The sequence below is a fragment of the Crotalus tigris genome, unplaced genomic scaffold (genome assembly GCF_016545835.1).
Source record: "Crotalus tigris isolate CLP2741 ecotype Arizona unplaced genomic scaffold, ASM1654583v1 scf7180000021269.431029, whole genome shotgun sequence".
Lineage (NCBI taxonomy): Eukaryota > Metazoa > Chordata > Lepidosauria > Squamata > Viperidae > Crotalus > Crotalus tigris.
This window is the reverse complement of record NW_024098426.1, coordinates 346,860-367,971: the sequence shown is the minus strand read 5'-3', so window position 1 is coordinate 367,971 and position 21,112 is coordinate 346,860. Positions and strand designations below refer to the sequence as shown.

Here is a 21,112-nt window from a genome sequence, read left to right as displayed (position 1 = left end):
AGCTTGGCAAGGGAACATTTTCTCTAGTTATTCTTAATGAATCTCAACCTCACAAAACCAGTGTTACAAGTAAATGTCACTTCCTTTTCTAAAGTCTCAGGTGATTTATTTTGTGTTCACTGTTCTACAAGCAGAAAGGTCAGGTGCTGCAATTTGTGGTGCACTATTTCCTGAAACTTGTCCCAGTCCCCAGTGCACATAAGATTGGGTTCCACATTTCAGAATGACATTTCATTGTATTTAATCAACTGTCACAATTCAATTTATGAAGTCACAGGTAGGGATATGTTGTTTTTTTTACTATGAATGTAAAAACCAGATAATCACAATCAAATTAAATAAATCTATCATAAAACTTGTGAAATTACATTTCATCCATGAATTTTGAATGTATGGTTCAAAAATGTTCCATCAGAAGAATCTTCTTTTCAAAAACAAGGTCCATCTTCCCCACTTCACAAACAATGGATCTGCAATTTGGTTGTCAAAGCTAAAATAATACCAGTAAAATAATAATGGTGTTTCTTTTGCAACACAGCTGTACAGTATTCTTGCTTGGGGAGAATATCCTAGTGAAGAACAAGGCTTCTCTCACTCACATAGGGGAGCATTAAAATGGCAACCTTATGGGAAAAAGCAGGAGGAGGGCAGCCACGAAGTGTTTCTATCAGTAAAATCTTTTAAGGAAGACTGCACAAAGTCCCCCCCAAAGTAGGTTTTTCTTTCTCCAAAGTAAGAGAATTTAGGTGATTCGAACCTGTTGATGAAAGTTAGCCCAGAAGGAAATATTAAAAAGGGCAGAAAAATATATTTTTCCTCAAAAGGACTTTTTAAAACCAAACTTGGCCCCAAATCTATCTCTCTGCCCCAAGCAAGACTTTAGCCCTATGCAAATGTAAAACCATCAGAAAGTTGGAGCTAGAGCAATCAAGAAGACAAAAGAGAAGATCTGCATACCCCACCCAAACTCTAGGAGTCAGCCCCATCACCTGGGAAGCAGGATATGATAACAGAATTAAACCACAGATATCAAGGCCTAGACAAACACTCAGAAACAGTCTCAAGGTTCATGCCACAGGAACAGGAAACTATTCCAAACAAAAGGCTAGGGGGGGTATAAAACCTACTGCCCATGTGCTCAATCTCTCTCTGTGCTCTCTGTTCTTCTCTCTCCTCTGTACTTTCCTGAAGAACTATCTAATAAACTGTAACCTTCTTCCCAAAGCAGTCACCATGTTTGCTTATTTATTCCCGGCTTGGATGAACCAGGATGAAGACTTTACTTCTAACACTGTGAAGCCTATTTCTTGACAACATGAGTCTTGGACTCATTTAAGCTGATTATCGAGTTGAATCCCTGGGCTCCCCATTTATAGTTTTGGGTTTTCAGTTAACAACAGGACCTGCTGCCCGCTTATTTAAAAGAAAACTGCGTTGAGGGGAACATCCTTCTCTAAGGGCCGCTTTTAAGCCTGCTGCCTACCGGATAAAGGAGGCCGCAGGCAGCGGAGACCCGGTCCCCCTCCTAGGCACAGTTGAGTTGGTCTGTAGCAAAAGCTCACTTCAACGTGGGGCTAAACATTCCTTTGGCTCCAAGTCAATTAGCGTCGTCACCCTTGACTACCCGGCCAAGCCGCCTCTTTCCAGGATGCGGCGCTTTTGGCGGGCCGCAAAAGAAACCTGCGCCGCGGGGAAACAATCGTCAGAAGTGGAATTCACACCTGTGACGGACCAGCCCCCTCCGCCTCGTTCCTACACGTCTGGCAGGCCGCAGGGGCGGCCCCGCGCGGGGCGGCCGCGCCGGGGCGGGCGGGCGCTCTCAAAGCAGCTCTCCACTGGCAGGCAGGGCGAAATTCTTGGAAGAACTTTTCCTGCTCGAGGGGTGGAGCAGAGAAGAAGCGGCCTGGAAGGCAGCCGGCAGCGAAAGCACGGATTTGGGCGCGGAGAGTTGGGCTCGGCGTCTTTCCTTCCCGGATCGGGGTCCCCACCGCTTGGAGCCGTCGAGGCGTCTCCGCGAGCCCGCGGAGTCTCCCTCGCCGTGTGATGGGCTCCTCTTCGGGGGAGCAGGTGGACTTGGACGACGCTGGCCGGCTCCGCTCGCTCTTTCTGGCCTGCGATGTGAACGGTTCTGGCCGGATCGAGCGCGATGACTTCGGCTCGCTCTGCGCGGAGCTGCGGGTCCGGCCGGCGGAGGCCGAAGCTATTTTTCAGCGCCTGGACACTGACCGCGACGGCGCCATCACCTTCCGCGAGTTCGTTCGGGGATTTCGCGGCGTCACTCAACCGCAGAGGCGGCGGAGCGACTGCGAGGAGCTCCCCTGTGAAGAGAGCGACACGCTCGGCACTTTCGCCGGGATGGCGGCAGCGGCGGCGGGTTCTGCGGTGGGTCCCAACCAGGCCTGGCGGGAATTTGAGCTCCGGCTTGGGGAGGAGGCGGGCTATATTCCCAGGTAAGTCGCTGTTGCTCCTCCGTGGGGGAAAGGCGCACCACACCCAGCCCCAGAAGTTTTAGCCCTTGCTTTTCGAGTCACCCTTGAAAGATAAAGATGGTAAAAATATTTCTTCCACCTTTTATTTTTCGAACGATACAAGGATGTTAACAAATGAGTTTAGCAAACTTCAAGCGGTGTTTTCGGAATTGATGAAGGTTGCACCTGTTGAACTTCTACCGGGCAAGTATTACTTCAGGGGTACACAAAGGCTAGCGCGAGCAGCCTTTGACCATGTGATTATTTTTTATTTCAGCCTTTGCTTGGATAGTAGTTGAGGATCATGTATTTTATTATTTCCACTCTTTATAGTATGGTAAGCACTAGCCACCTTTTCTACAAGGAACTGGGAGGCAGTGTTTACTCTCTTATCAGTGTAAAGGCTGTGAAGTAGAAGAGGCAGCGAGTGTGTATTTGTGGCTTTGCTGGCATTTAACGTTTTAAAATTTTAGGTAGTTGCCAGTGAGTAACCCATGCTGGTTTTCCAACAAAGCAGAGAAAGTCCGAGATTATGGTTGGCTTCTAAGCAACGGCTGCAGTTTTCAGTCTATTGCAGTTTTATCTCATGCCTGTCTACATTATAGCATAGTTTTTGTTTAAAGTATAAACTTGTTTTATAAAAACCATTCCCTCCTCCTTTTGGAATTTGCTGTCCCCATTGAAAATCATCCCTGTTAGAAGAAGTGGCATATGGTAGCATCACTAAAGAAAGGATGGCTAGAGAGGGCAGCAGAAAAATGACAGGGGAATTTTTGTTTTTTGTTTTAATGATGCAACACATACCTTTGAAAACTCTCAGTCAGTGAGCCTGCAAGGTGCCACGTTGCTTTTAGTCTTGTTACTGCAAGTAAATAGAGCTGCTCTGCTCAGATTTCAAGTCTTTTCTTATGAAGAATCTCATTTTATTTTCTCTTGGTACTGCCTACTTCAGCTGATCGTTTTGCAGTCTTCAGGTTTTGTGGAAGTCGGTCAAGCACATTTCCAAGCTAGTATACTTTCTTATAGTTGTCCTGATTTTCAAACAGACAGCTGTTCCTGTGCAGTGAAAAGCAGACAAACATATGAAAAAAAAAACCCAGTCAAGTGAATTTAACCAAGTGATAGTCCTGCTTGATGTCAGATTTTTTAATGTATTCAAAATTCTTTTTATAGTTAGTTGTCTGACTGTTTGAAGATGTCAATTTACACCTATATGGTGTATTGTGAAAATCCCTGAGCTGTATCCTGAATGTCCAAATAGCAAGTTTTCTTCACAGAAACAGGCCTTTTTTTTCTGAAATGCTATTTCCCAGGATATTAGCACCATATTAGGAATACTATCAACAAAAAACAACATACGTTTCCCAAACAACTCTATGGTTCATTTGGAGAGCAGATTATCAAAGGATATTGTATCATTAGGAATTTTCAGAACAACAGTCGAAACATCCAAAGATTCTGTTTTCTTTCATATTTAGCATATTTCATATTTCACTCAATTTGAACTGATTTTATGATAATCTCAATAGGGTACTCAAGAATGGGGGAGGGGTGCACACATGCCAGCAGACCAGTGTGATCATTCATGAAGTAGATGAAATTGATTTGTTGTGGTCTGTCTGTCCCTCCATCCACCCATCCATCCATCCATCCATCCATCCACCCATTTCTCATAGTTAGGAAATGCCCATCTCCCACATAGAGTGACTCTGAGCAGTGTACAAATAGTATCTTATATGTATTTTGCTCAAACATCAAGACTTATGCTCTGTTTCTAACAATTACTTCCCATTCGTTTAGTATAAATTATGGCTAATAGCATAAACCTGATTTAATTGGGACTTTAACAGAGCTGATGGGAGGTCACAACACTTCCATGAATTACAGTATGACTTTGAGGATTTCAGATGTCTTGGATTGCATATTTTAGCTATCCTTCTCAGCATGGCTATACTGGCTAAAATGGATGGATTACTATATTTTCAAGCACAAAGTATTCAGAGTTTACCTTTTAAACAATATTAAAAGTTTGTGCAATAAATCTCACTTTTAAAGTTTTGCTTGAACTTAATAGAACAGGGATTAATAGGGACAGGGATTAAGAATTACTAGACCTCCCAGCAGTACTAGCCTACATAATGATTAGGGATGCTGTAAATTAGAGATCAGTATTGAAGTGTACTTTCTTTTAAGTTATACCTATTAGAAGTATATCCTGTTTTAGAAGAACTCTGTAGGTGGTGGAATGAGGTTTGTGCAGGAAGAGTTTGTGTAAGCATCTGCCTTATCTTGATACCATGGAGACAATGTTTGCACTAGTACTCTGTAATCCAGCTACTTTGGTTTAATAAGACAGGAGAATGAATTGCAATTCCTTTGTTTGGCATAAGTATAAAGACATAATGCGTCTGAATTCTGAATAGCAGTCCTCGTGTATTGTTTCAAGTAGAATGAATACTCAGAACAAAATGGATATGATCCCTAAAGAAGTAGGGCACAATTAACTGCTTATTGAAAAAAAAATTGTTAATGGAGTTTTAGATGCTCTAATTTACAGGGTTTTCAAAAAATTTATAGAATTTAAAAAAAATTACTTCTTCCTTGCTGATATTCCAGTTAAAGAGTGGATGGTAGGCTGCAGATTCAAGATGTGAATTGGTATTATCTACGTACGAATTACAATATGTATCTTGCCTTTCATTCAGGAACTCAGGATGGTAGATATAGCAATAGACTTATATATCTTTCCATAGTGAAGTTTACAGCACTCCCTGAATGATTTACAAATGTCAGCATATTGCCCCCAACAATCTGGGTCCTCATTTTTCCAACCTTGGAAAGATGGAAGGCCAAGTCATCTTTGACCGGTCAGGATCGAACTGCTGGCTGTGGGCAGAATTTGCCAGCAATACTGAATTCTAAACACTGCGCCACCAGGGCTCCTTATATAGTATTCATGCCTCCTAATTTTTCTTATAGCAACAACTCAGGCTGGGCTGAGAATAATGGTCACCCAGGAGGTTTTTTGGCTGAGGATGATTTAGAACTTGGGTATCCTCATTCCTAGTTCAACACTGCATTGGCTTTTTCTGGAAGGGGTGATGGCCTGGTGAATAACAGTATGTTTATCAAACATCATGAACAATATGTTCAAGGCATTTTGAATAGATTAATTTTTCAAAACTAAATCCATAGTGAAAGAAAGATCTGTGTAAGGAATAGGAAACTCAGCAGTGTCTAGATCAGACATGTCAAACTCGCAATATCACGTGATGTCGCACGATTTATCATAACTTTTCCCCCATTGCCGGCAATGGGATGGGCGCGGTTTCCTCGTGACGCGTCCAGCCTGTGACACCCCTGGTCTAGATGGTTTGAAGCAACAGTACCAGAATATTTGACAATTGGCTGTCTTGAAAAAGGCTAATTGGAAATATAGTTAAAAGTATCTGGATGGTTTCAGGTTGCAACTTCTGTATAAATATTGAACCTGAGGCTTGGTATCTTTACTATATTTGGACATAAAAATACCTACAAGTAGTCCTTAAGTCACAATTGGAATTGGGATCAGAATGTCTGTTGCTAAGCAATGTGGGCATAAAGTATGATGTTACATGACTGCATCATTTAGTGATAGCAATCCCAGCAGTCCCTGTTGCCATCATTAACCAAATCCCACTGGTTTTTTGGTGAGACCCCAACTCGATCATAGCTATTCCTGGCTTGGTCCCTTTTAGCCCTGATCCTCAGTAAGAGACTATTTCCTCTGCCTCCTTTTCAACTCTCTGCACCTGCTATCTCCTGCCTCCCCCCCCCCCATCCATTTGGCCCCTGGCAAAGCTGCACTTCTCTGTGGTGGTGGTGGTGCTGAAGCTAAAGTAAAGGCCCAGGGTGGTAGCAGACAGCTAAGACTGAAGCACCCAAATTTTGATCAAGTCACTATGATGGTGCTACAGCATCCATAACTTCAGGGGCCAAATGTTAACTACCATTCTTTTAGCAGTGCTGTAATTTTGAACAGTTGCTGAACGAATAGTAATTAAGCAAGGACTGTCTACTCTGGTTAAATTCCCACATTGTGCTAACAAGTGATTTTGTTTGGTGTGATACATGAATCCAGTCAGTTGTGATTTGTTGAACCCAGAACTAACAAATCAGGTCTTAATGTTGGAGAAAGAAGAAAAAAAGTAACCTTGTTATCTTGGGTCACGTGTATCATAGGTGGTATGCAGATATGTATTAATCAGTTTATGTGTTTAGTCATTGCTTGAGTATCTATTTAAACTATTGTACCAAACACAAACTTAATGTTAGCAGTGATTTCTGCCCTTTCAAACAGTAACAAATCCAAACTGAACTGGAAATCTTCATACTTCCAGAAACCTTTTATAGATAGAGAAAATATGCAGACATTTCAGAGAATAATTAAATGCTGAAAAGTGTGAATCAGATTATTTTGTGAAATATTGGTATGTAATTATTGGTTATCTTAGTTTATAATTCAGGATTTATAATAATCATAATTATCCTGAATTGATTAAAATTTTTCCAGTTCTTTTTCTTCTATTTGTCTATTTTTATTTCTATTTTATGTGAAATTAAAGTATACCAAACATGTATATTATTATTGGGGTTTTTTTTTTTTTGCTTGATTATGCATCACCAAGTCTGTGTCAACTCTTGTGATCACGTAAATAGATATACTCCAGGATGATCTGCCCTCAATATATAAAACTTACGTATATGTGTATACGTATACCTAGTTTATTAATTTATGTATTAATTTTATAAATGTATAAAATTATATCTAGTTTTCTTACCCTTGGGGTAGAATCTAGTTCCAATACATAAAAGTATAGCATAGTGGTTAAACCAGTTTTAAGATGATTTATGCCTGCCTTTTCAAATTACTGCCTTGCAGATATGTTGGATTAGCTTCTGCCGTTCTTATCTGAGTTCTGAAAATATACTCCAACACATTTATAGAATATGAGACAGGAAAAGCCAAATGTTTAGGTTGTGAAAGTTGGTTGCAAAAGAAACTAGGACAAAGTTATTTAGAAATATGCTTAATTAAAAAGTAAAAAAATGGCTGTTTGAATTGTGATAATCAAAATGTTCACAGGTCATGAAATTTAACATTAGGATTAAAGAGAAAACTTGCAAATACTATTCCCAGACACCCTACATGGGATGCTATTTTCATCACAGGAATAATAGTGAAAAAATAGGGTGACAGATTATTTCAAGGAAACTTTGAAAAACAGAACTCGGCATCCTAAAGCTGATGTTATAAGATATATTGGATTACAGCTCACTTCCAGCCAGAATAATGGTAAGAATAATCATCCAATCAACATGCACAGTTGCTCAAGTTGCCAAAACTGGAACGGAAGATTTATTCTATTTGTCCTCCTTTCTGATTTACTAAATGCACTCTGTGGCAAAGAGCATTCCCTGGTCAATAATAATAATAACAACAGCAACAACAACAACAACAACTGCAGAAAGATCGCAGAGACTGACTATAAACAACGGCATGACAAAGTAGCAACAATGGTGCATTGGAATATCTTCAAGAAATACTTCTTGCCCGCAAACAAGAACTGGTAGGACTACAAAATAGACAAATTGATAGAAAATGAAAAATGCAAAATGCTCTGGGACTTTAGAATGCAAACAGACAAACTTCTGCTGGACAATACCCCAGCTTAACAATTGTTGATAAGAAAGACAAAAAAATCTGGGTTGTAGACAATTGCATACCTGGAGCCAGCAAAATAGTAGAGAAAATAACAAAATATACTCTAAAGCAGGCATGTCAAACTGCCGGCCTGTGGGCCGGATGCATCACACCAAAACCGCGCCTACCCCATTGCTGGCAATGGGGGAAAAGTCCTGATACGTCACACAATGTCACGTGATGTCGCGAGTTTGACATGCCTGCTCTAAAGACATGCAAATAGAAGTAGAATAAATGTGGTAAAAGAAAGCAAAGATAATGAAACCAATAGTAATAGGCACCTTGGATGCATTCCCAAAACATCTGGAATACAGTATTATTTGAACACCATCAGCATTCATAAAATTGCAATTGCAAAAAGGCAGCTTTACGTGGTACAGCTTACATCCTGCCACAATACCTTCAAGATGGATAGATGGATAAAAATGCCAAAATCCAGTTTAAATATCTGGCTGACATTACAATACTGATAGTATTTGGAGCCCTTGAACTAATATCTAAAGGATATCTGATATCTGGAAACAATTAAATTTATCGAACCTGAGCACCCTAGTTTTACAAAAAAAAAACCATCCTGCTTAGAAGTGCCTATATTCCTAGATGCTCCCTTAGTAATTCTTAGCTCCTCGATTAGGACCCATATATCATACTGTACTTTTAAACTCCAGTAAAATTCTTCAGTCTGCTGGATGCCAACCAGTTCCACTGGCTGTAAGTTATTTTAATTGGAGAATGTATAAATATTATAGTTTGTTCAAAATCAATCAAGATGTTGGCTTTGAGTATAGTTTTTTTCCTTTTTCTTTTTTAAATGGCTATGGGTGCAGGGGTGATGTGATGATTTGCCAGTATTGCTGCATACTTGTTGGTATTTAGGTCAGCATCCTTGTAATTATCCTTCATTCAAAAAAAAAGTCTTCCCCCATCCTTAGAGCTCATGTTTTTCTAGGGAATTGTTTTGTTCTCCTTGCCCCGAATTTGATTTCTTATTCTTGCACCTGTTTGTGTAAATGTAGGCCACAGAAAGCTCCTGAATGGAGCTGTTAATTGGGTCAGTGAGAAACAACAAAACCACATTAAGATTCTGTGATCAAATAACCGGAGTAAACTTTGCAGTCACTATTGTACTGAATGTTTAGGACGGCAGCTTTTCCAAACGGAGCTCAGCAGGCCTACATGAAGGAGCTCAGTGGAGGGAATAATATCTTTCAGCTTTTCTTAGTTCACGTTTCTGGTTGGTTTAATCTTCTGGAGATGAAAAATCCCCAAGAACAGCAGCTGTGAGATAGTTCAGAGAAAAAACCAAGAGGTAGGACTGTCAAGCTGTAAGGCAACAGGAGGATTAGTTTTAGACCTCAGCTGTTCTTAAACTCCAGTTTGGGGTTACGTACAAAGCTGGTCAAAAAAAGTCTCCCATTGTCTTGATTTACGTATTTATAAACTAAAAGCATTGAAATAGAGCTGCTGCCAGACTTCCGTGGTTGTTGACCATTGTAGATTTCCTGAAATGTAACACTAATAACGCTAAATCTATTTTGGTAATTTAAGATGTTGAAAAAAATGAATTAAATAGTTTTAAATGTTTTTATTGTCCACTATATCTGCTATTTAAAATTATAATAATGTTTATAGTTGCACTGTAGCTTATTATCATTGTGAATTTTCAGTTTATTATATTTGTGTTTTAAATAGAACTGTCCTAGATTGTACTACTTGCATTGTCACGCTCTCTTGAACCCATAAAAGGCATTGTATTTTTTCTTTCTTTCTGGCAACTGAGGATAACATTTTATGCATTGAATAAATTGATCCTTATCCAATAAAGTTCTATACAGTAAATATTTTACCAGATTTAGAAACAGGTATGATAAATACAGGTAGTCCTCGACCTACAAGAGTTTGTTCAGTGACTGTTCAAAGTTATAAAGGCACTGAAAAAGTGACTTATGACGCTTTTTCACATTTACGACCGTTGCAGTATCCCCATGGTCACATGATCAAAATTCAGATGCTTGGCGACTAGTTCATATTTATGATGGTAGCAGTTTCCTGAAGTCATGTGATCAATCTTGTTACTAACTTAACAGCGATGATTCACTTAACATCTGTGGCAAGAAAGATGGTAAAATGGAGCAAACCTAACCTAACAATTATCTCACTTAACAACATAAATTTTGGGCTTAATTGTGGTCGTAAGTCAAGGACTAGTTCCAGGCTGCATGTGATTCTGACAAACTTTGTTTTTAAGATCTTTCAAAATCCCTTCCAACCTCGACAGCCCCAAATCAGTGATTTACTAAGTGGAGGGCTTAGTCCTAAAGTAGATTTAATAAACATCAAAAGGAATATCTCCTCTAAATGCATAGAAAATCCTACATCCATTCACATGTGTGATGGGTTTGTTTTTCATAAGAACTCTACTACCCATTGCAGCCCTCGATTCTCTCTTCTTATATCCATTAGTAGGAGAACGTAGGAAAAGGAATGGCAGAACCTGGGGGCGGAGTGCAAAGAAGGATAAGTCTAGAATCCCTACTTAGCCGCAAGTATACTACTGTGTTTTCCTGAAAACAAGACTTATTCCCAAAATAAGCCCTAGTTTGATTTTGGGGGTGGGTGGGCCTAATATAAGCCCTACCCCCAAAATAAGCCCTAGTATTGGGGAGAGGCACACGCCTGAAAATCAAGCTAGGGTGGGGTGAGGTTGGAGTTACCTCACGAGCCCCACACCCACTTATCTTTGTAGCCAGACCTCCTATGTCCCGACACCTGCCTCATCTCACGGTGTGCGCTCATATCAGCCCCAATCTCCATTTCACCAACAGAGGCCTTCAGGAAATGCCTCTGCAGCTGACAATGGAGCTCCAGATTGACGTGCATGGCACCTCCTGGAGGCCAGGGGGCACCACATGCGTCAATCTGGAGCTTGGTTCTTCGCTGCAGAGGCATTTCTTGAAGGCCCCTGATGGTGAAATGGAGGCCAGGGGCGACATGCTTGAGTGGTGGCAAGCAGCCATAGAAGAAGTGGGCCAGCTGGGCAGGGCTGTCTGTGCCACTGTTGCGAGGTGAGACTGTGGAAAAGACCCGCTCCCTGAAAATAAGACTTCATGCCCCTTTTGGAGGCAAAAAAGGAGTCCGGGTCTTATTTTGGGGGAAACATGGTAAGTATGACCCCCTTGAGTGCTGTTGACCCTTATCTAACTCTAACCAGATGTTTCTTAGTTAAGAAGATTCCTGTGCATAGGCTTTTAGCAGTAAATTAGCTTAATTGAACCTTCATGTGTGGATCTGATCTTTTGCTCCTGACAGAGAAAGATGTAATTTGAGCAATATCAGAAAGATGAGGCCTATCCAGACAACTCATTTGATGAACTTTATCTGATCCTATATTAGAAGCATTTCCTGTGTGAAGGGCAAACCTGATTCCGTCCTATTAGCATCTTTATTTATAAAAGTTTCTCCAGTATTGTATATGTGTAAGTGTTTATTCATGCAATGGTTTAAATTTTTATAATCTAAGTGCTTGGGTAAAGAGATTTTGAGCTTAAATCTCCAGAGATGTTTTGATTCCAGGATAGATTAAGATCACAGTGCTTACACCAAAATAAAATAAATCATATTAACAAGTAATATGTCTGTAATGTACTCTTATGAACTAATTGACCCATTTTTTAAAATCTTAATTAAAAAGTCTGTTCCATCTACCCATTTTCCTTGACATCACCATGTAAGATATATTTTTAAATAAAGCTGCAAAACATTAATGCTTGATTTGTCCCCCATTTTTAGGCAAGAGCAGGTCAACATTCTGTATCAGAACATCAGTATAGTGGAACCACGATTAATTCAACCATATGAAAATGTTATTAAGAACTTTATTAGAGAGATCAAGCTGCAGAGTACAGAAATGGAGACCCTGGCCATCGCTGTAAAAAGGTAAAGTTAACTGGGTTTGTACTTTATAAGAAATTATGTTAGAGTATACTATTCAAATCTGAAGCAGCTAGTAGCCTCTAGATCTGTGAGCATATCTGTATTTGCATCAAATAAATAAAGAATACCCACACCATATGCAGAGCACTACTGGATTCAAATACTTCCATCAATACCAGATAACAGAACTGTGGGAAGGAATTGGATGAATTGCAGTTCAAGGTATTTGAATTTGTTTATTCATGCTTTAAATACCCAATAAATCATGTGGGTGAAGAACAAATAGTTAATATTTTATTAAAGGTTAAATTATAAAGGGTATGCTTGCAAATGATTTAAAATATGCTTGAAGCTTTTGTTGTTTGCTTTATAGTTTGTGAACATCCATTATTTGTTTTCTAAAACAGCATTTTCAAAACAGGTATCTCTAACTTAACTTGGAGATTTCTGATCACAAAAAAATTGAGGCTGAATGGAAGAGAAGGAAGAATTAAGTGGAAAATGTATTGCTACATAGAAATTAGGAATTTGGTTTATTAATGGTTAAAATACTAATTTTCTCACATTGTCTCAACAAGGCACAAACCAGCAGTAGCTTCCCAAATATTTGGATGCTACAAGTATTTCAGTTTTAGAATGGCAGCCATAGCAGTTTGAACTGGTGGAAGAGATGGCACATCACTGATAATACCTAATCTTACTTCAAATCCTATGCAGTCATTTTGCACTTCTATACTTATGCAAAGAAGCCTTCATCTTCTCATGCCTCTTAAGTCTTCTCCATTGAAGACCGTTGCGTGTGTACATTCCCTGCATTCTTTCTGAGACAATTTTTCCTGCCAGATTGAGACTTTTGAGGCCACTAATAGAACCTGGTCACCATATTGCTAGTGGACATATTTCTGTACTAGGGTTTCATCTTAGTGCATAAGATGTGAATACTGCTATTATATGCAGTCTGTCAGTTTTTTTCTGCTCCTAACATTCAACATTCTGAGACTATCTGGACTATGTTTCTTTTCTATATATTTGTTTTTAATTTTGGCTTATTGGTATTTTCCAGTGAATTATGCTATAGGAGGAAATAAGGTAGACTGTATAATCTGTAATATATGTATTAATTTGTAATCTTTGGAGTTATGGTATTAATGTGATAATTCTTAAACATCTACATCAGTTTCACCCAGAGAGATTTAGCACCTAGTATTACAAGGTACAGTATTACAGATACTGTAATTTGTTTATTGCTGTGAGGAATAGAAAAACTTTTGTTCAGAGTTGTATGGAGACAGTCAATCACTATAGTTCAACATTTATGATTGCTCAATACTGAAGATCATTGATAAATAGGATAATTGGGTATCAAAGGCAATTTACATGTCTCATTTAGCTATATAATGTCACATTAGCTAGAGAGAGGATCTGCCAGTTACTTAAAGATAGAGATATAGTCTGTTCTCCTTTGTTCTGATTCCTGGTTTGCCCCAATTATTTTTAAGGTTGTTTTATATCACTGGTGTTAAATTTGATTGTGTTATGTGATGTATCATGATGTGTCGTAATTTTTTTTGCCTTTGCAGAGCTGGGGTAGGCGTGGCCTGCACGTGATGCACCCAGCCCACGGGCTGCCAGTTTAACACCCCTGTTTTATATGAATGTTCATTTTTATAGAGCACAAGATAAAGCAGCCATGCAGCTTGGTGAACTAGAAGAGGAGATGGACCAGCGCATACAGGCTACAGAACGTAAAATCAAGAAGGAGGTGACTAATGCTTACAATGCTAATGATTTAGAAAGGATTGCTTCCCTCAACCAAATAAATAAAATAATTCTAAATTTTATGCTTCAGATTTGATGTATAGAACATTTCTCTACATTATTTTCCTCTTTAGTTTGCCTCTAATACAAAACAGTACAAAGCCAGCACTTTCTCTATCTCTTTCCTAATTTATCCAGCTTTGTATGCAAAAAAAGAAAATTAGATAAAGAGGGAAAGATGTCCATGATAGCTTACTGCAGGCTAGTAATTTGAAGTAATTTGTCATTGCAGACTATGTTGTAGTCTAAGGCAGGGCTTTTCAACCACTGGTACAGGTACCACCTGTGGTACATTGGCACCTGGCAGGTGGTACGCGACCATCCTAGAAAAGTGGTAGTGGGGGAGGGGAATGAGTTGAAGCGGTGGCAGCACTGCACAAGTCTGAGAGATGGCTGGAGCTGCAGGGCTGTCGAGCTCAGCGGAAGCGCCAGGATCAGTGCCCCTTTCCAGCTGATCGGTGCTTTTTCAGGGCTGTCAGGGCTCAGCAGAAGCGCCAGGATCAGTGCCAGGCTCCTGGTGCTTCTGCTGAGCCCAGAAGAAGCATTGATCAGCTGGAATGTTGCAGCATCTCCAGAGTCTTGTGATTTATATTCAGATGCTTGGCAACTGATTTATATTTATGACAATCACAGTGTCCCAGGGCCATGTGAAGTGACCAAAACCTGCTGCAACTACCCAGCAGATGGGGGGAATAAAAACCAAACACCCCCACCCCATCCCCGCTGCCAATCCTCAACAGAAATGCTTACAACAATGAAAACCTCAGACAGGAGGAAGAGTGCCGCTGGGCGGGCAGGCAGGTGTCTTGCTCGTCTGTGGCTTGGGAGGCACTTTTTTCAGTGCCATTGTAACTTCAAACAGTCACTAAGTGAACTGTTGTAAGTTGAGGACTACTTGTACTTTATCACTTTTTTCCTTTTTTTTTTTTTTGGTCATCAAGTTTTTGACACCTTGCTAGGCGACTGGTGGTACTCGGATGTTGCCATATCGTAAAAGTGGTACAATGGGTGAAAAGGTTGAAAAGCCCTGTCCTAGGACATCTCTGTATTCTTGGAAGATTTCTTTCATACAACCCCTGTTGTCAATTTAGATTACTACTTCATTATTCCACCTTTACTAGTGAGTTGTATTCCTTCTATTAATTAAAACTATTTAGTATACTTAAGGAGCCATAAATAGTAGGCTTTTATGTCTTATGGATAAGAAATCTGATCACGATGTTGTTAAAACTGTTTTTTTAGTTAGAAGAACCAAGATGTTAAAATAGATTAAGCAGAATTGGTTGAGAATTTTTTTTCTTCAAATCAGAACACAGTAGTGAGAGGGATGAGAGGGGAGGAAGGAGTAGGGAGGAAGTAGGATGGTTAGAGGAGATGGGGAGGTGAAGAGAGTAGGAGGGGAGGAGAGAAAGAGGAGGGAAGTAGGGAAGGTTTAGAGAGGGTGGACGCAGCCTGGGGGGAATGGGCAGGCGGTACCAATGGTTAATTGTATTTTGTATGAATAAATGGAAAATAAAAACTTTTTTAATAAAAAAAATCAGAACACAGTAGGGAAGAATCTACAGGTGAACTAAATTAAGGAGCAAAAACCATGTTGTACTGATACGATAAAAGGCACTCCTCTTTTGTGCATGTGACACTATGCATGCCTAAGGGGTGAAGCTTGTGATAAGCTGCTGTTTTTGTCATTTTGACAAATGAGGGAAACTTCTGTGGACACCCATGCACAGTGTCATTTATTCCTCCAAACAATTGACATATGAAAAATACAGGAAAAAATGAAGGCAAAATTCTGGGTTTAGTTTTGAGTATTTGCCCTATCTCTCAAAATAAGCAAGAGATTCTAATAGAATTCACATGCTACCCTGTTATATTATGATTTTAAAATAGGGTTTGAAGTAAAGTTTGCAAAATATGGTTTATAGTTCAATATATTGTATGAACCAAACAAATTAAATAAATTCTAGTTAAACCAATTTATGTGGCTGTCGACAACTAATAGCAATAGTATACAGTAGTTATAACCTTGGTTCTGAATATAATTTGCTTTTGCAGTATCCCTGAGTTTCAAAAATATTGTTTTTGTCCTGTGGAGTGAGGAAAACTTGTTTTTAGAGAAGGGAAAACAAACTTGCAAGTAATGTGTGTGCAATGGACATTTTTGACTGTACTAAGGAATGGGTTGGTATTTGATAAAACAATAGCAAAGTGTAAATGGGTATTTTTTGTGTATTAATTGCCATCTAAATACTAAGAACAGCCTATAATAATGTAGTTTGCTTATCATTCTTGAAATTCTGCTTATCTTACTCTGTTCTTCAGAAATGTACTGTTAAAAAGAAAGACGCCTCAAATGTAAATGAAAGATTGCTGTGATATTTACTTTGTGGGATAGTTCTGAACCACAAATTTTATTAGCACATAGCTTTCACCGAAGCAAGTCTGACTTGTAACACAGTCAAACAGTGCTTTGCGTGCTAATAATTATTCTAGAGCAGGGGTGTCAAACTGCCGGCCCATGGGCCAGATGTGTCATGCTGAAACCGTACCCACCCCAGCTCCGGCAATGGGGAAGAAGTCACGATACGTCGTGACGCGTCACGTGACGTTGTGTGTTTGACACCCCTGCTCTAGAGTATATGCTTTGTGTTTATTTCCAGGTGGCAGAGGCATGAAACATATTATAGCAAACCTTTATGCAAGTCTAGTTGTATCTGAATGCTTTAAGACTGGCCAAATATTTTTTGACTGTATAATTAGAGCAGATACATGTTCTGCTGAATTAGAATGCAGTGTAAACTGCTTAAGTCTGCCATTTCTAATTTAATAAATGTGTAAAATGTTTCAGGAGAAGCGTAAAGCAGAAGAAGCTTTGAATGATCTCAAGCGTCAATATGAAACCGAAGTGGGGGATCTCCAAGTGACAATAAAAAAATTAAAAATGGTGTGTACATACTCAATATGTGGTGAACAGTGTATAGTTAAATAGATCCAGGCCCGATTCTCTGTAAATATTCTGCTATCTTTGAAGCATTAAGCAGACAAGAAGACTTTCATCTTATTGAAAAATGAACTTCACATATTCACATGTCTTTTGGTTACTCACTTCCCTAATAATAACAATATTTGAGAATTATGTTTTTGAATGATCAAAATACCTGTTAAATCTAAATAGACTTTGGTCAGTTTGAAAGTAAGGATTTAGCTTATAGCCTAAAATGAGCGGGAATTCTTTTTGTTGGCAGATTGAGAAACCTGTCTGTAGATTGAAGATTAGTTAGTTCTTAACTTTCCAGTTATTATTTTAATTTTTCATTTATTAATGCAATAGTTCTTTGTTCTTTAGTGCTACACATCATAAATTATTTGTACTGATGATAATAGCTCAGGAAGTTAATGACTAGTTTAATAGTGTAGTACTGTTACAAGTTATTAGTTTGCTAGTTTTAAAAGTTGCCATCAAATAACCAGTAAAAAAAAACAGTTAAGTTCTTGAGTATTTTTATGAAAGGTTTGATTCCCTTTGCATTGTACTGAAGCAGTCAGAAAAAAATTGTTATAACTTTTATGCTTTCTTTATTGTTTACAGCTTGAGGAACAATCTAAAAACATTAATCACAAAGAAGATTTGGCAGTATTAAAAAGAAGGATACATGATCTGATCTTGGTATGACTTACTTAAAATTTCTTCATTTAGTCTATCAGTCTCAACATAATTAGTATTTTTGTTGCCTCTTCTGGCTTGGTAAAATTTGATATTTTCTTGAACTGTCAGGGAGTTTAAATGAACAAATAGAATTTTAAGGAGAGAAAAAAAAAGTTTCTAGGCATGTAGTTTGTGTAACAATAAAATACAGATTGAACCTTAGATGCAGATATGTTGAACAGTGAGATGGAATTCTTATAGATTCTGTGACCTTGTACATACCATTCTAGGAAGTTTGGAAAAGCTACAAACATATTTTGGGGGAAAACAGTTTGGGTACAAATGGAAAACCAGTGCAGAAATAATTAATCCTTTTATTTTAAACTGTGACTATTCAAGTAGTTCACAGGTTGGTGAAATAATTGATTAAAGTAGCCATTCAAATAATACTAAAAATATGTTTAATTTCATAAATCATTACTGCATAAATTACTATTTTTGAATGTTTCATTTTAAAAATTTCTGTTTCTAGGAAAACCAGAAACTTAAAAAAGATCTTATGGAAGCACAGACAAATATAGCTTTTCTTCAGAGTGAATTAGATACTTTAAAAAGTGATATTGCAGATCAAAGTTTGAATTCAGAAAGGTAAGGGAATATCTCTACAGATACATAGTAAGTTATTGTTGGTAAAAAACCAAATTAATTTCCCTAAACTATTGTCTTTGCAGAGATCTAGACATGATCAGAGAGTACACTGAAGACAGAGATAGCTTGGAGAGGCAGATAGCAATATTACAGTAAGCTGCTAAATAATTCTCTTTTTAAAGTGTTTTCATTTATAAATTTTGATATTCGGAAATTACGATCTCCAATGAGGAAAAGAACAACTCTCTTTTTTTCTGTTAAAGAACAGCTCTCTCTCTTTTCTTTTTTTTTTTTTGTGAAAGGTGTCTCCAGTTCCCTGATCTATATTTTAATTAGCCTATCTGGTAGATAAAACATAGTCACAGTATTAAGCTGTATTTGGTATTATAGGAAATTGATAAGATCTTTCTTCAGAAATAAAATTTAATAATTTTTATTTATTTTTAATTTTTATACCTCTCCTGACCAAAATCTATAATCTTACAGGTTTTTAGGTCACTGAACTCTAAAGGAGCCATAGTTCTCTGCATTTTATTTATTTATTTGTATGTTCCTTTCCAAAAGGACATATTTATTTAAAACATGCATCTAGCTGCCCATCTTCTAATCAATTTAACACAATATATAAAACCATATTAAAACTATAAAACTAAACAATTAAAACAGTGGTTATTACATTACATGTAGTGTAACATTTTAATATTACATTAAGATGTTGGTTCAAAGTACCTGAAAATACAGTATAACATAATATAATATGCTTATTTATACCACTAATACCTGGCTGAATGTTCTTGGAAGAATTGAACTGGTCTGCAGTAAAATAGATGTTTGAATTAAATAATTCTGTCTGAGAACTAAGGTAATTAATTATTGGAGGCTTTGCTCCAAGAACACATGACTGCTAAGGTGGCTTATACCTAGAATCAGCCTTCTCCACTTTGAAATAACCCTTCTGGAATAACTTACTTGGACTTTACTCTGCGGTCTTTGTGGTGCCATATAAGTACTGGATGTTATTGCAGCTGTCTATTCTCTTGAAGAGGTGCTTTGCACTGTGAAGTCAGCCTGCTTGTGACTCATTAAAGTATCCACATTATTTTCTTATTGCATAGAGACTGTGGGAAGGCTTCTTCTTCAACTGCAATCTTGGCAAAGCTGCTTTAATGAGGCATGTAGATTAAGTCCCCACACATGCCAAAACATTCTTCAAAATTCATTCTTGAGCATTGCAGAGGCCTAATATTTATTTTAGAAATAAATGCCATTTTTTGTTTCCTCTTCTATACTGAATTTTCATGGAAGCATTCCGTGAGGTTTTTGCTTTTTTCAAAGTTTGCTGTGATAGCTTTTGGATTTCAAAGCATTTGGTTTGAAATATGGGAGAACATTAAAAAGTGGGCTCCCCACCCTCAACTGGCTTGTGAAATAATACAATTAATTCTGCTGCTTCAAAGTTCTTTAATTTGTACAGGCTGAGGTTCATATACAGACAAAAATCCAAATTTAGTTGCAGCAAACTGCTCAGAGCAATCACTGTCATAAATTGTTTTACTACCTTATGCATTTTAATGCTTTGATAACTATGCCATTCCTTCCTAACCTGATGTCCTCTAGATCTGAATTACAACTCCCATCACATGTCAAATTATCTGCAAATGATGAAAGTTGTAACCTAAGATACATGGAGGATTTCAGAATTGGGAAGGGTGATGCAAAGGATCTTGATAGTGTTTAAAATGAAGATTCTCATTTTTGGGGGTAATATCTTATCGTGCATCTGCAGTACTTTGATTTCTCCTCCTGTTAATTTGGATTGGGACCTTGTGAACCTTCAGACTGGCAAAAAGTTAGTGGAGTGGGGAATGAAAAACCAGTAGTTCTTTGACCCTTCTCAAATAGGTAAACATGGAGTCTTTGTGATTATAGTAGTAATTATTTTTTTCCCTGCTTTGGGGTCAGTGGTATCCACACATATGATAACTATTATAAAGACTAAATATAGTGTATTAACACTGATAGAGAGCCATTTTGGTGTAGTGCAGTGTTTCTCAACCTTGACAATTTTAAGGCATGTGGACTTCATCTCCCAGAATTCCACAGCCAGCGTTGCTGGCTGTGGAATTCTGGGAGTTGAAGTCCACATGCCTTAAAATTGTCAAGGTTGAGAAACACTGGTGTAGCAGTTAAGGATTCAAGCTGGAAACTGGAAGAGTGTGAGTTCTAGCCCTGTAAAAAGCCAGCTAGGCGACCTTGGGCCATTCACTCTCTCTCAGCCCTAGGAAGCATGCAGTGGCAAACTGCTTTCAAAATCTCACCAAGAAAACTCCAGGAAGTGAAAACTGACTCAGAAAGATACACATATAGATAGATAGGCAGAAAGGCATTTATCAAACCATTCTGCCATTTTCCTAACCTTTACTGAAGGTGTACATGGAACCCCTTTTATTCTCTTATTTTTGTTGAATTTCTTAACACCAACTTAAACTGCAAGTGCCAGGGTTGATCTTGTAAGGCAATTTCCCCCCCTCTGTTTTGATTTTAGGTCAGCTAACAGGAAACTACATGACAGTAATGATGGCTTAAGAAGTGCATTAGAGAATAGTTGGAGCATATACAACAGATCACTGGTAGGTTTGAAAATTGTACATTCAACATGTCATTGATTATATATTAATTAATAGATCACTATTTTTGTTTTGGGCTTATTAATAAAATACCTACATTGGAGTCACTGAAATATAATAACCTTCTGGATTTGTATCAAAACAATCCTGTGCTTTTTAACCTGGAAATAATGGGGCTTTCTCTGAACGTATATACTTTGATAGGATAATTCTGTGCCTATTTAGAAAG

At 38.2% G+C, this 21,112-nt stretch overlaps 1 protein-coding gene across 1 annotated transcript in view; it reads left to right on the top strand.

The window, feature by feature from the left end:
• The first annotated feature begins 1,175 nt into the window (after positions 1-1,175).
• Positions 1,176-21,112, top strand: part of RASEF (RAS and EF-hand domain containing) — a 34,793-nt gene continuing 14,856 nt past the window's right edge. Inside the window, exons 1-8 of the mRNA XM_039369829.1 lie at positions 1,176-2,450; positions 12,001-12,147; positions 13,816-13,906; positions 16,811-16,906; positions 17,552-17,629; positions 18,141-18,256; positions 18,340-18,408; positions 20,802-20,886. Of these exons, the coding sequence (XP_039225763.1) occupies positions 2,044-2,450; positions 12,001-12,147; positions 13,816-13,906; positions 16,811-16,906; positions 17,552-17,629; positions 18,141-18,256; positions 18,340-18,408; positions 20,802-20,886 (1,089 nt within the window). The 5' untranslated portion in view covers positions 1,176-2,043. The remainder of the gene's footprint in view (positions 2,451-12,000; positions 12,148-13,815; positions 13,907-16,810; positions 16,907-17,551; positions 17,630-18,140; positions 18,257-18,339; positions 18,409-20,801; positions 20,887-21,112) is intronic.